Source organism: Mobula hypostoma, chromosome 2 (assembly GCF_963921235.1).
Source record: "Mobula hypostoma chromosome 2, sMobHyp1.1, whole genome shotgun sequence".
NCBI classification, from domain to species: Eukaryota; Metazoa; Chordata; class Chondrichthyes; order Myliobatiformes; family Myliobatidae; genus Mobula; species Mobula hypostoma.
The window spans coordinates 200853728-200869713 of NC_086098.1; the positions used below are offsets into that span (position 1 = coordinate 200853728).

General features: G+C 39.0%; 1 protein-coding gene across 2 annotated transcripts in view; it reads left to right on the forward strand.

Moving 5' to 3' along the window:
• prex1 (phosphatidylinositol-3,4,5-trisphosphate-dependent Rac exchange factor 1) overlaps nt 1–15986 on the forward strand; it is a 209860-nt gene that overhangs the window by 47115 nt on the left and 146759 nt on the right. The window contains exon 1 of one of the 2 annotated variants that reach the window (XM_063041401.1): nt 9085–9101. The exons of the other annotated variant lie outside the window; for it this stretch is intronic. Within the exon in view, the coding sequence (XP_062897471.1) occupies nt 9093–9101 (9 nt within the window). The 5' untranslated portion in view covers nt 9085–9092. Of the gene's footprint in view, nt 1–9084; nt 9102–15986 lie in introns of those variants that run through there. 2 annotated transcript variants of the gene reach the window in all.

Genomic DNA, 15986 nt, shown 5'->3' on the forward strand with positions numbered 1-15986 from the left:
ATTCAGGTGATCCAGATTTGAATCATGTTTCATAGCTCAAGTTCAGTAACGAAACTATTGTCAGCAGCTGAACATTAAATTTAGAATTTAGTGCAGTTAGGTAAGGCAATTCATTTGTCTAGTTCATCTAGTGTGTGTTATGTGCGGTGCAATTCTACCCAAGATAGGCATCTGTTTACATGCTGTATTGTGTATACTAAATTGAGTACAGTAATTGCAAGGAAGTCGTGTAATATGAATGTAATTTTCCTTTTAAATGTTGAACAATAGCCATTGTTAATAGTTGTCTGCATCTAAAAATATATCAGTCTGCCATTTGCTGAGCAGGCAAGGAAGCCCACTATACAGGTCTATGGCACTCAGTTACTCCCTTCAGCTGATTCTGTGGACAAAGTCGATATTGTCAAATTGCCTTTTGAAGTGACTTCTGTCATTTTGTTGTTTTATTCAGACGGCATCAAATGCATATTGTTCGCAGCTGTATTTTATCTTTGCCATGTGCTTAGATTTTTCTTAAGCATTTCCTGCAGAATTTGTGTCTGCAGTGTAAACAAGTGCTATTCTAAATGAATTTTAAGTTGTTTTTAATAAATATTGTGCTCCAGCAGAAAGCTAAAAGTAAAGGCCGGAAGGTCCTATTCCATGCTGTATCTCAATAAATAAATAATACCCTTTGCATTTGCAAATGCAAAAACAAGCATAAATTAGAGAAAAGTATTTTATAGTTGTCACACAACAGATAGATCATCAAATAATAATTAGTTGTGGGATTTGTACTTAAAAATTTAAATTATTCCCCTAACCCCACCACCTTATTCTGGCTTCTTCCCTCTTCCTTTCCAGTCCTGATGAAGGATCTTGGCTTGTTCATTCCTCTCAATGGATGCTGCCTGACCTGCTGAGTTCCTGCAGTGTTTTGTGTTGGTTTCTGTGGATTTCTAGCATCTGCAGAATCCCTTGTGTTTCTGATCTGCCTTCCTGAGTTTTATATTCCTCTACCAGCTTGCCCCTCAGAGGGAAAAAATCCAAGTCAGTTTAACCTTTCCTTTTTTAGATCTGATCTAATGTGGACAACAACCTGGTGAATATCTTCTGCACCGCCTGCACTACATCTTTTCCATAATACAGCAAGCAGAACTACACCCAGTACTGCAAATGTAGCTTTCCCCAAGTTTTATACATCTGCAAACAACTTTAATCTGAACCCCTGGCTTTGTCTCCCTCTGTTGCCTGTTACTGGAGTTGGAGACTTGCGTCTTAAGATTCCTCTGAACCTCTTAATGCTACTGCCATTTATTGGATCATACCCTTGTGCACTTAATGTCTTGAAGTGCAAGACCTTGCACTTGTCATATTCAACTCCACTTGCCATTTCTCTGCTCATATTCCCATCTGGTCTATATCCTGCTGATCCTCTGTCATCCTTCCTCATTGTCAACAAAACTGTGCCATCTACAAACTTGGTCATCAGTCCACCGATGTTTTCTGTCTTGGTACTTATGATTGTGAGGCTAAGTACAGCTCCAGTGTCCTATTCAAGTTTGCTGATGACATCAAATGTTGGAGGAATCAAAGGTGGTGATGGATTGGCATATTGGAGGGAGATTGAAAATCTGGTTGAATGGTGCCACAACCACCACTCCTCACTCAACAAAAGCAAAGAGCTGATTATTGGCTACAGGAGGAAAAAACTGGAGGTCTACGAGTCAATCCTCATTAGTGGATCAGAGGTTGAGAGGATTCCTTGATGTGATCATATCAGAGCATTTGTCCTTGGGCCAGCAAATGTGCCATTACAAAGAAGGCACAGCAGGGCCTTTACTTTCTAAGAAGTCTATGCAGATTTGACATGTCATCTAAAATTTTGACAAAGATCTATAGATGCACAGTGGAGATAATCCTGATTGGTTATATCATGGCCTGGTTTGGAAAAGTCTTCAAAAAGCAAAGAATACCACTCAGTCTATCACGGGAAAGACCCTTCCTGCCATTGAGCACATCTACAAACAATGTTGTCGCAGGAAAGCAGTATCCAACATCAAGCACCCCCACCACAGAGGCCATTCTCTCATCTCACAGCTGCCATCGGAAAGGAGGTTCAGGAGCCTTAGGTCCCACGCCACCAATTTCAGGAACCATTATTACTCTTCAACCATCAGGCTCCTGAACCAGTATGGATAACTTGACTCATCTTAACACTGAACCGTTTCACAGCCTATGGACTCACTTTCAAGGACTCTAAAATTCATGCTTTCAGTTTTATTTATTTATTATTTTTCTGTAATTGCACAGTTTGCCTTCTGGTGTACATTGGTTGTTAGTTTGTTTTTGTGTGTAGATTTTCATTGATTTTGTTGTGCTTCCTTGCATCTATTGTGAATGCCTGCAAGAAAACAAATCTCCTGGTTGCATATGGTGACGTATATGTACTTTGATAATAAATTGACTTTGAACTTTGATATATATATAAACAATAGAAGTCCCCAGCACTGATCCAGTAAATAACCACTGGTCTGAGACCTCTATTTAGACTAGCACACCTCCTCCACTACTTTCTGTCTTTGGCCTTCTGCTTCTTCTTATCCTGTCCACAGACAGTCTATACATGGCCCAGCCAGAACCGGACACGTTTTTGCGCCTTGTTGTTGAATTCGGCAAGATCTGCAACAGTACAGGGTTCCTCTAGCGATGGGCATTGCAGGAGATGTTGCATAGTTTGTGGCTCAGTTCCACATTCACAAGTTGTCTGGCTGGTTGTATATCCCCATTTGTCTTTGGCCAAGCCAATTTTGAATCCAATTCATAAGTTTTCCCATGTGGTTAATCTTCTTGATTATCTTCCTCAGTTAATACTCCACCATTCTCCTCAATGTCCTGGATAGATCCCATCAGACCCTTGGATCTTAATCACATAATGTTCTTCAAAAGTTACAAAGGCACTACTGCTTCATCTTGCTCTCCTCCGTGTCCTTCTCTTTGGTGAATATCGATGAAGAATCTTTAAATATGAAAGAGTGTTTAGTACCTGATATTCTGATATAATTCCCAATAGCAGGTATTGAGACATGTTTTTAGTTGCATTTTGAATTTAATGTTGAAACATGTTCATACTGTTTTCCTCAGAGTTGAAGAAATGTGAACAAACAGGATGTGGTAGAAATTGGGTGTCTTTGAATGTCTATGTCTGCTTTAATACATTGTATCACAGACCTTGTTAGTTCATTGTGTGGCTTGCTCTGATCGTTGTTTTCTGCATCATGAAAATGATCATCCTCCATGTAACTGCAAGTACTTCACAACTACTATGATCCCATTCACCAGAATTAGCTTCCTCCTTTTCAAGTTGGCTGAAAAATAGGGTGATAATTTATAAATTATATCAGTTTGGTTTAGCCTTGACACAAAAAATCTGTACTGATGTGTACATAGTGGTATGCAAAAAGCAGAGGTACTGAACAACAAGATTCCTATGCACTGTCAGTTGAGGTGCCAGATTAAAGATATTGCTAGGGCAATTTAGGTTATTTCTCACCATGGAAATGACTTCATATGCTTCGAGGGAAGATTAGTACAAAATACTTGCTAAACACTCATTTATATTGGTATGATGAATCAGAATATGAAAACACATTTTTTGGCTACGCTTGGCTTTTTGGTCCAATGATGTTATAAACAGGAGTTCATCATGAGATTATGTTGATGTTCTCTTTAAGAGACAAGTTTTATTTTTAGCTTAAAAAAGGAATATTATTATCAAGATTGATTTGGTTACAATTTGGTTTATTAAATCGAAAATCACTGGAATGGATTTAATATGTTAAGTCCAGAGGATTGACATGTGACAAGCCAGAAGATGAGAAGTTTTTTTTAGAACTTCACTGCTATAATGTAGGAGATGAAAGACAGTATTCCGTCCATCATTGAATCTTTATCTCCAGGGTACATTTTCCCTCCACTTACTTCTTTGACACCTCTGAAGCTTTCCACCAGTTTGATCATTCGCAGTTCTCTTGTCATAATTCCGTGTTTACCATGGGGATAAGAGACTGCAGATGCTGGAATCTGAAACAACACACAAGAAGCTGAAGGAACTCGGTATTTCTGGCAGCAGAGTAATGGACAGTCGACCCTTCATGTGCATTTCTGCAGCTTAGCTGTCAAAGAGTTGGCGCAACTGGCAAGGATAATATTGCAGTTTGTCAAAGGAGTGAATGTCTGTAAAATTACAGTTGTTTCTTTTATATTCAGTTGAACAGGCAATTGTTTTTTTTTTCCCCAGAGTGCATACAAAACTGACTGAGGTGAACCCAGATGCACTTATTTTACTCTTTCTGGTTTCCATTCCTGAATTTGATCACTTACCTGTTTCCTCTGGTAAATGGGCAAAGATGAGTATTAGTCAATGGACTTAACAAAGGAAATTCCAAACAAGGTAAAAATAATATATTTAAAATAACTGTAATCTAAAGTAGAAAGAATTGGATGCACACGCACACACACGCAGTAGTCGAGAAATTGTGCAACAGATGTATCTCCAAAATAAGTAACTTTCACAAACCATTCGCTCTCCATTTAAATGTAACAAATGATAGATAATTTCAGAAAAGCAACTTAATTTCCATTGTGAAGTAGAATTACCATTTGAACCCCTGCCACTTGTTTTTCCTTGTCAAAATATTAAATAGCTTAAAATGCAGTGCAGATGGGCTCTAAAATTGCTGATACTCAAAATGTTTACTAGCATATGCTATCACTTCAACTGACAGGCTAAAAAAGTATGTCTTTAGATTTATGGAGGTAGCTGATGGACCATCCCATTTGAAAATTCTGCTGAAAAGTATTATTCCGACTAAGAGCCAAAATCAATCATGTTTGCATCCTCCCACCCTGATAGCATGTACTGGTACTTGCAAAATCTAATTGTTTACAATTAAACAATGGGACATTGAATACTTAAGAAGGGACCTGTGAAATACATGGAAGAAAAGGAAGTCAACAGTACTTCAAAATTCAAATTCGAGTCCAAGGATTTCAATTACGTAGTTCACAGGGCAATCTGTGGTTTATGATGTTTTGTGATCATCATAAATTAGTTTACAGTGATGTCACTGTGGCTTTTGATGTAATGGTCCACTTCTCCATTTCTCTGTTTCATAATTATTGCGTAACATCCTTTGCCAGGTGGTTGTTATTGAGTCTATCTTGCTTTCCTTCTCATTCAGGTTGTTTATGCACTTTTTAAGTTCCTGTCCACCTGATAGAAATCAAGTTCCAGTAGAATCTTTGATGAGTATGCTGCAGTTGTTACCGACTTCATTAAAACCTGTGTGGATGAGTGTGTGCCTACAAAGACTTACTGTACATTCCCAAACCAAAATCTGTGGTGGAACCAAGAGGTACGTCGTCTGCTGAAGGCTAGATCTGTGGCATTCAAGTCTGGCAACCCAGGCCTGTACCAGAAAAACGGGTATGATTTGTGGAGGGCTATTTCAAGGGCGAAGAGACAATTTTGAACGAGGTTGGAGGTGACGTTAGAAGTACGACAACTCTGGCAGGATTTGCCAGACATTACTTCCTGCAAAGCGAAACCCAATAGCATGAATGGCAGCGATGCTTCACTACCAGATGAGCTCAACACCCTCTACGCACGCTTTGAAAGGGAGAACACAACTACAGCTGTGAAGATCCCTTCTGCACCTGATGACCCTGTGATCTCTGTCTCAGAGGCAGATGTTAGGCTGTCTTTAAAGAGAATGAACCCTCGCCAGGCAGAAGGTCCAGATGGAGTACCTGGTAAGCTTCTGAAGACCTGTGCCAACCAACTAGCCGGAGTATTCAAGGATATTTTCAACTTCTTACTGCTACAGGTGGAATTTCCCACTTGCTTCAAAAAGGCAACGATTATGACTATCGCCCAGTAGTGCTCTACAGTGATGAAATGCTTTGAGTTTGGTCATGACTAGACTGAACTCCTGCCTCAGCAAGAAGCTAGAGTCATTGTAATTTGCCTTTCACCACAATAGGTCAATGGCAGATGCAATTTCAGTGGCTCCCCATGTGGCTTTAGACCACCTGGACAACATAAACACCTATGTCAGGATGCTGCTCATCGACTATAGCTCAGCATTTAATACCATCGTTCCCACAGCCCTGATTGAGAAGTTGCAGAACCTGGGCCTCTGTACTTCCCTCTGTAATTGGATCCTTGACTTCCTAACCAGAAGACCACAGTCTGTGCAGATTGGTGATAACATATCCTCCTCGCTGACGATCAACACTGGTGCAGCTCAGAGGTGTGTGCATAGCCCACTGCTCTGCTCTCTGTATACACATGACTGTGTGGCTAGGCATAGCTCAAATACCATCTATAAATTTGCTGACGATACCACTATTGTTGGTAGAATCTCAGGTGGTGACGAGTGGGCGTACAGGAGTGAGATATGCCAACTAGTGGAGGGTTGCCACAGCAACAACCTGGCACTCAACGTCATTAAGACGAAAGAGCTGATTGTGGACTTTCAGGAAGAGTAAGATGAAGGCGCACGTACCAATTTTCATAGAGGGATCAGAAGTGGAAAGATTGAACAGCTTCAAGTTCCTGGGTGTCAAGATCTCTGAGTATCTAACCTGGTCCCAACATATCAATGTAGTTATAAAGAAGTCAAGACAGCGGCTATACTTTATTAGGAGTTTGATGAGATGTGACCTGTCAACAAATACTCTCAAAAACTTCTATAGATGTACTGTAGAGAGCATTCTGACATGCTACATCATTGTCTGGTATGGAGGGGCTACTGCACAGGACCGAAAGAAGCTGTGGAAGATTGTAAATCTAGTCTGCTCCATCTTGAGCACTAGCCTCCAAAGTACCCAGGACATCTTTAGGGAGCGGTGTCTCAGAAAGGTAGCATCCATTATTAAGGACCTCTAGCACCTAGGGCATGTCCTTTTCTCACTGTTACCATCAGTTAGGAGGTACAGAACTGAAGGCACACACTCAGTGATTCAGGAACAGCTTCTTCCCCTCTGCCATTCAATTCCTAAATGAACATTGAACCCTTGGACACAACCTCACTTTTTAAAATATACAGTATTTCTGTTATTTGCATGTTTTAAATCTATTCAATATATGTATACTGTAATTGATTTACTTAGTTTTTTTTTCTCTTCTATATTATATATTGCATTGAACTGCTGCTGCTAAGTTAACAAATTTCACGTCACATGCCGGTGATAATAAACCTGATTCTGATTACTAAGTTAAATTCTACATGGGTATTGATACATACTTCAGCTTTCGGTTGTGGCTACAGGGGTTGCACATAACTCCAATATTGACAAAACACAGCAAATCTCTTCTATCCCTTTCAAGAATATTCTATTCCTGCTGCTGTCTGTAAGGAGTTTGCATGTTCTTCCTATGACCACGTGGGTTTGCTTCAGCAGCTCTGGTTTCTTCCCACAGTCCAAAGATGTACCGGTTGGTAGATTAATCGGTAATTGTAAATTGTCCTGTGTTTAGGCTAGGGTTAAATTGGGAGTTGCTGGGCGGCACAGCTTGAGGGGTTGGAAGGGCCTATTTCACATTGCATCTCAATAAATAAATCAACTTTCATTCAGATTTATGCTTGCACTGAAGATGAAATCAAGTGGCCATCTCAGTATTCCCTGAAAACTCATGCATACTTAAAGATTTTAAGTTTGTCCTGTCAAAATGTAACAATCGTGTTGTCATTGATTTTGCTATGAATCCAAATAAATGAAAGAATGCTTTTCAGCTTCTGACCTCTCTGTCATTCACTAAGATTATGCCAGATCATTTACTTCAGTGACACCTGCTATATTAAATTTATATCCATTGATTTGTTTAATATCCAAAAAATGTATTGAGCTCTGATATATAGCAATTGAACTTCTCAAATCCTTGAGTGGAAAATTGCCCAAAATACACAATTGTTGGGGTGAAGCAAGTTTTCATTTAATCTCTTATTCTGAGACCATGACCACTGGCTACGGAGGACCCCAGCCAAGGGAAATATCATCCTGCGTCTATCACGTCAAGCCCAATTTCCGATGTTTCAATGAGAAGCTTCTCATTCTTCTCAACTGATCAGCATGCAAGCCAGTCAGCTCATTCGGACAACCCTTATTCCAGAAATCAACCCATAGATAGTTTGCTGTATTTCCTCCATCACTGGTAAATCTTTTCTTTGGTAAGCAAACAAGACCTCCTCCTTCATATTCCAGGCGTAGTATCGCCATAGTCTTTTAAAGGGTGCCTATTAGTAGGTCCTGACAGCTTATCATCTTGCAATCAATTCTTTTAACTTATCCAGTGCCAATAATCATTTTTATTTGAGTTTTATTATGAAATACAATTCATTTGGAGTGTTATCAATAGCATTGTATATATAAGAGGAAGTGACTCTCCCATGGAAGTGCTGATGTTTCACGCAACAATGTATCACTTCATACCACAAAGTTCTTAAGTGTGTTTAAGCTTATTTATACAGGCCATCCCCAATAACAAATAAATTCCAATTTTGCAGAAGCCTGTAGGTTGATTTTTGTCTTTAAGCTAGAAAATAAACAAGAATCACACAATATGGTACAGTACTGCAACAAATGCCATTAAAATCACCCAAGACTGGTAAGAGAGAAGACTTTCTAAAAGTGATGAGAGAGGGAAGAAACTAGTTCTGTCACTCATGGGACAAGTATATATACATGCATGTTAGACTTCTGAATTAAGTTAAGGCAGTAAGGAAAGAGTTAAATTTGACTCCTTGGTATACCTAACAAAATGGAAGTTTGTAAGACAAAATGGTATTAGTTGGGATGTGGGAATGTTTTGAATAAGTACAGCCGTGTTTTGAGAACTTAGTGTGAGTTCGAGTCTGCAGCCTTGAGAGTAGATAATGGTGAAAAATAGTATTGCCTGGGAAAATATTAGACTAGGGTGTCTTGAATGGGTTATATATAAAAAATAAATTTCTTTGTGCTGGGGGTATTATCTTCTGTTTGGCTGGGACGCAGCTAGTGCTTGGAGGTAGAGACAAGGATATCGAGAGAGAGACTGGAAAACCTGTTGGATGTTTGAGGTTCCTTTGGCAGTATATTGTGTAGTGTGGCTTAGACACTGGTATTATTTTGTATCTTATATCATTTTATTGATTATTTTTTGTTCTTTCTGTATTCTTTATATTATTCTCAAGTAATTTCTTACAACCTTGTACATGACCTCCTGTGTTTGTGGATACCTTTTGCTGCTGAATCAGAAAGAAAAAGTAACAGATTTTAATATTTTCATAAAGAGGCATTATCTTGTCCCATGAAGCTTGGACTGATTAGGAATGATTGACCACTTTTAAACCTAGATCTTGATTATCCAATAAAGTTCTATCCATTGAAACAGTATGTGTTGATGTTCCCGGGTTATACTGGGTGTCCAAAACTCTCAGGCTGATTTGTTCTCTGAACTGATTTCAGGTACTTGTGGAGCTACTTCAGTTATTCTTAGCAATGTTTAGTAGCCAAGAATTTGCCAAATTGATGGACAGAACAGGATGAAATGCTCACTAAAAAGTTGTGCTTATATGTACTTAAAATATATTTTTTCTTTGTCAGTAAATGAAAGGATAAATGTATGCAAGGGAATTATTTAAGTCTTTTGAACATTTTCAATTAAATGGTGATGTGATTCACCGAGTTCATGGACTTTACATTTAGTGTCTTAGAATCACAATGTTGTTTGCAATCTCGCAACATAAACTTAATATGGGGATCACGCTTAATATTTTGCTTCTAGAAATCTGGCTATTCTCTCTTTTTTCAGAATCAGGTTTATTATCCCCGTACATGTTGTGAAATTTATTAACTTAAGCAGCAGCATCAGCAGTACAATGATAATATAGAAAGGGAAAAATAAGTCAATTATAGTAAATATATATATATAATAGATTAAAAACAGTGCAAAAGCAGAAATAATATATAAAATAAAAAAGTGTGGTAGTGTTCATGGGTTCAAAATCCATTTAGAAATCATATGGCAGAGGGGAAGAAGCTGTTTCTGAATTGCCGAGTGTGGCCCTCAGGTTTCTGTACCTCCTTCCTGACGGTAACAGTGAGAAAGAGGGCATGCCCGGTGTGATGTGGGTCCTTAATAATGGATGTTGCCATTATTTTGTTGGAGAAAGTAAACAATGAAGTACATTTGTAAGTTCTAAGATGTCCTTAATGATTTAGTTTAGAACTGAGTTTGGTGCTGTTTTGACACTGGAGCAGAATTTTTGTGAAGCTGTCTGAATTGGGCCTGCTCAGGGTTACGGTATGAGCTACGTTTGTTAAATCCTCAAAGTTTCTGTTGATAGTTGGGTTGGCTCATGTGAGTGCCCATGGCTACATGTTTGCTTTGGAGAAAGAAATTGTTGGAGATAAGAACCAAATCCGCCAGCCACAAGAGAGTGGTGGTGGAGGCAAACTGGCATGGTTTGTTGTCCAAGAAGAAGCAGAGAGCTTTAAAGCTTTGTGGATGGGGGGTTGGGGGGGGGGAAAGTGTCTCAGGACTGGGTGTTGATAGCAGAAAATAAGTGATTTAAGTGAAGAGAATGATTTTATTTGGTTATTTTCTTCCTGAAGGCTTTTTTTTCTGTTAGTTTGCTCAGAATTGTTTCTCACCCCCTTCCCCCCACCTGTTGTTCTGACTTTTCCACATCATTAGTTGCTACTTAAGGAAAGAAGCAGTAATCAATTGCTAGTTGTAAGAGAAGAGAACTAGATTTATATTTCTCTTTGAATCTCTCTTGCTTTCTGAACATCATTTGAATATGAAGAACCTTTTCATGTTCACTCACCTTGATCGCTTCCTTCCAGTACATGGGAGAAGCAACCTGTGTTACCCCTTACAAGAATTTAATTAAAATGATATTCTACATCAAAGACACGTTCAAAACGTGATGCCTCAAAAATGCAGTATCCATTATCAAGGATCCCCATCACCCTGGACATATCCTCTTCTCATTGCTACCATCAAGGAGGAGATACAGGAACTGAGGACACACATTCAATGTTTCAAGAACAGCTTCTTCCCCTCTGCCATCAGATTTCTGAATGCATGATGAATTCACGAACACAGCCTCACTTTTTGTTTGCTTTCTTTTTGCACTACTTATTTAATGTAAATTTTTAATATATACTTATTGTAATATGTAGGTTTTTAAATGATTGTACTGTAATGTATTGCTGCCGTAATACAACAAATTTCATGATGTGTTAGTGGTATTAAACCTTATTTTGATTCCTGCAGGTAAAAAAAATATTAAAATAATAATATGACTATTTTTGCTTCAGGTGAGACTGTGTGCATATGAAATTTGAGATATTTTGCTAAAATACAATTAAACTCATTTGTTTTCAGCAAACTCCTGGTCTGAATTGAAGTTAGAATGCAGAGAAAGAACAATGAGGGAGGGGCCAGGTCACACTGTCTCAGTGATTACAAGAGTTGCAAAAGCTTTTCTATTTGCTTTGGTGTTTGGTCTTTCAGTTAGACAGGCGTGGTTGAAACCGCAGTCAAGACTGAATCTGGAGAATGTGATTTTGAGATTAAATGCAATGAAGGTCATGTTTTTACTTGGTAATTATGGAGCTGTTTTTAAATCCAAGTTATTTTGGGCTCCATATTTGAAATTTAAATTGACAGTTTTAAACCCCTAAGCATTCTTCTCAGAACACTGTTGAAATTTGCCAGTATTGAAATTGTGAAGTAAAAAAGTGAATTGGTATCAAAGAAATTGACAAAGTACTCTTAAACTTGCAGTGAATTTTGATTTGTGAAGAAATGTTACTCCTTTCTGGGCTGCTTCAACTATTTGGGCTCTTGAAATCCTAACTATTGGATGACCTAAAATCATAATTGGGACTATTATGGATATCAGTCTTTTTGATGGAATTAATGAGCATTTGGCCATTTTGGTATTGGAAGTGCACTTTGCACTGATGTCATGCCAAATATTGCCACCAGATGTTTCAAAAAGTACTTGATGTGCATTTGCCCATTCAATATACAGTATGTGGTGCGGGGGGGGGTGTGAGGAAAGACAAAATTGCATTTGTAATCTTTTCTCAAGTCTGTAATAGGTCATGTACTTTGCACTTCTGAAGTGAAAGAACTGTTCATGTTGGCTTCTTGGGGTGTATTTTTCTGTTTTCCTTTTAAAAATTGTTTTGAAAAACTAACTATAATGGATGTTAATCACTTGTTTACAAATGAAGCATCTTCCAAAACCCTTGAGCTCCGTCCGAAGCTTGTGGTTGCTAGGCAGTCCCAGCAAGGGAATGTCTTTATACGCTTAGAAAATTGGTGATGGAAGTTGTGATTCTATTGTAATAGGTCTACGTACATGGGGTATAAATGCTGTGGAGATTAGCCTTTTGCAGCAGTATGATACATTGCAAATCTGACAGGCATAAGTTAAATTATGCACTCATGTGCCCAAAAATAAAAATGCTAACGTAATGACAATAGGGCAAGTTGAGAGAGAGAGAAAAAGAAATATAAGGTAGGTAGTGTTAGGATTTTTCAGATCAGTTCAGAACCTGATAGTAATGGGGAACAAGATTTTGTTGAACTTTGAGGTGTGCATCTTCAGGCACCCTGTACCTCTTGCCTGATGGCGTCATTGAAAGGAGGGCATAGTCCAGAAGGTGTGGACACTGATGATAGACATTACTTTCCTGAGACGTTGACTCTTGTAGATCTCTGGTAGGCACTTGTGGGTTCTGTTGACTTTGCAGGAAATTGCATAAGAATGAATTCAGATGCAGACAGCATTGTTTCCAAGCTCCTATGCCTCAGTAACTGAACTTCAGTCGATATCTTTGATTGTCAAATCTTTTGATCCTATGCATTCTGATTGTCAGTTCTTCGTTAAAAATATGGTTGGTGAACATAAAGCCTTTAATAGTTTAACTTAAATTGCTCAAAGAACAAAGTCAAGTCAAGTCACTTTTTATTGTCATTTCGACCTTAAACTGCTGGTACAGTACACAGTAAAAACGAAACAACGTTCCTCCAGGACCATGGTGCTACATGAAACAACACAAAACTATACTAGACTACAGACCTACACAGGACTACAATAAAGTGCACAAAACAGTGCAGGGCAATACAATAATTAATAAACAAGACAATAGACACAGTAGAGGACAAATTACAGTATAATAATAAATGATGTAGATGTCAGTCTAGACTCTGGGTATTAAGGGATCTGATGACTTGGGGGAAGAAACTGTTGCCCAGTCTGGTCGTGAGAGCCCAAATGTTTCGGTACCTTTTGCCAGATGGCAGGAGGGAGAAGAGATTGTATGAGGGGTGTGTGGGGTCCTTCACAATGCTGTTGGCTTTACGGGTGCAGTATGTGGTGTAAATGTCTGTAATGGCGGGAAGAGAGACCCCGATGATCTTCTCAGCTGACCTCACTATCCGCTGCAGGGTCTTGCGATCTGAGACGGTGCAATTCCCGAACCAGGCAGTGATGCAGCTGCTCAGGATGCTCTCGATACATCCTCTGCAGAATATGGTGAGGATGGGGTGTGGGAGATGGACTTTTCTCAGCCTTCGCAGAAAGTAGAGACACTGATGGGCTTTCTTTGCTATGGAGCTGGTGTTGAGGCACCAGGTAAGATTACCATTGTTCCTAGAATACGGTAGTATCTATAGACAGTAAAAAAGCAAGGTTGATGCAAATTATTTTAAATTTACAGACTTAATTGTTTAGGTGCAGTTATGCCCTCAAGTAATGCAGCCAAGGAAGGTGGTGCCCCTGCATGTATTCTGTCAAGCCTTCTAAACAGTTATTATGTAATTATCCTAGTCTGTAAATACTCAGCTAATCACAACCAAACTTTGTCAGATCAAGTCTTCAAAGTCAAAGTAAATGTATTATCAAAGTACCTATTATCACCATATGCTACATTGCGATTCATTTTCTTGCAGGCATTTATAGGAAAATAAAGAAATACAATAAAGTTTATGAAAAAATTATAAATAACAGACTGACAAACAATGTGCAAAACAAGACAAATCATCCAAGAGTCAGTTCGGTTTTGAAGTAAGTTAAGTTATCCATGCTGGTTCAGGAGCCTGATGGTTTGGGACCAAGGCTCTTGTACCTCTTGTACTGATTGATAGCAATCCGTCCAAATTATTGCTGTCCACTGGAAGGCAATATGGAAATAGTGCAGCAGAGAAGCACTTGTGCTTGTTTCTTGTTCTTCAGTAAGTTTGGTGGTGTAATTGTAATTTTCACATGCATGTTGTTCTGTATTACCAATTGCAAAATTAATAATATAAGAAATAGGAGCAAAACAAATACTGTGACAAACCTCAAGCAATTTACCTCTGCAATCATCTTCTGCACCTTGCTAGTTATTGTTGTTTTTATTCCGCTTGTCTCTTGATTGTCTTGCTACCTGTGGCATGTGTATTGCATGTCATCTCTTTGCAACCTGAGGCTACATCCACACTACGCCAGATAATTTTGAAAACAAAGCTTTTTCTCTTCGTTTTGAACCTCTGTCCACGCTAAAGCGGCGTTTTCATCTGCTGAAAACGGAGATTTTCAGAAACGGTCTGCAGAGTGAATAAATCTGAAAACGCCCAATATCTGTTGTAGTGTGTACGGGGTAAACAGAGAGATTTAAAAAAGCTGTCATGACAACACCACAACAACAATGCTTTCTCTTCTTTTGCTTGGTACTGCGCAAGCACTGCCGGACAGCTGTTATAACGCGCAGTCGGTGTGAACGGCGTGAGAGTTAAATTGTAAAGTAAGCTTTTTTGACTATTTAAAAACGCTGTCATGACGTGCTGGAACAGATGGCCGCAGCGCGGCATTTCGTTGTTTTCTTGAACGCAACCCCCCACATAACCTAACAATTTCAGAACAGAGGGCAACGAGACTGAAGCCAGAAGAGTTAGAAATGTACTCACCAAATACTTTGACCCATAGCTTACAAAATAAATAAGTATACTCACTTTGCCCTGTTTTCTGTCCTTGCTAGTATGAAGGTGGTTTACCTATTTAAGCAAGTACTTCTCTGACAATAGATATGTAACAGACTAGTGTAACATTGTATGGAAATACAGGATAGCACTGATGCAGACATGTTTTATACATTTAACAAGGTGCTTTATTAATGCAACAGAGTTAGTTTTTCAATGTTCGTCGTCAGCCGGGTCATACTGTCCGTGAACTCCCTGTCGGTTGCCTCCATACGCTCCAGTATTTGTTTTTTTTGTTTTAAGTCCTCCTGCACGAGAGCCAAGAGCAATTCCTTTTAAGTTTTTCTACTCCATAACTGGACAAATGTGCACCAAGTATATCATTTCCTCTTCGCTTGTTTTCTGTGTGTCCTGCGCATGCCCTGTAGGAGGAGATTCGCCCAAATATCTGTGTTAGTGTGGACAGAGATATTTTGAAAAACGCTTAGCGTGGACACCTATGGTTTTTACTCGAAACCGGTGTTTTCAAAGTTATCCGGCATAATGTGAACTTTGCCTGAGGTAGGGAATTCTGAAAACTCTGCTTTGCACATGAAGAGGTTTCTTCCCGTGAGCCATAAACTGCAATTGTTATTTTGAGGCACCATCCCCTCAATTTGTATTGTTGAGTCTGAGGAGGTAGCCACCTACTGATAATTACATACTTCAGTAGGATCACTGAGAAAATACTGAAAGTGTTACCCTTGTCCTTCTAAATTCAAATATCGATGGATTCTGCTTGATAAAAGGATGTGTATATATACCAGGAGTTAATTAAATGCATCTTGGCTATGTGGGCAAATTTATCCTTGGCTATGGTGATCAAAATTTTGGCTGCACACCATCTGTATCTAACAGACCCAGAGTGAACGTATTGATTAGGATGATGGCTTGTGTGTCCTCTGATAGTGTTTCCTTGTCCTTGAAATACAAGGCATCTGAG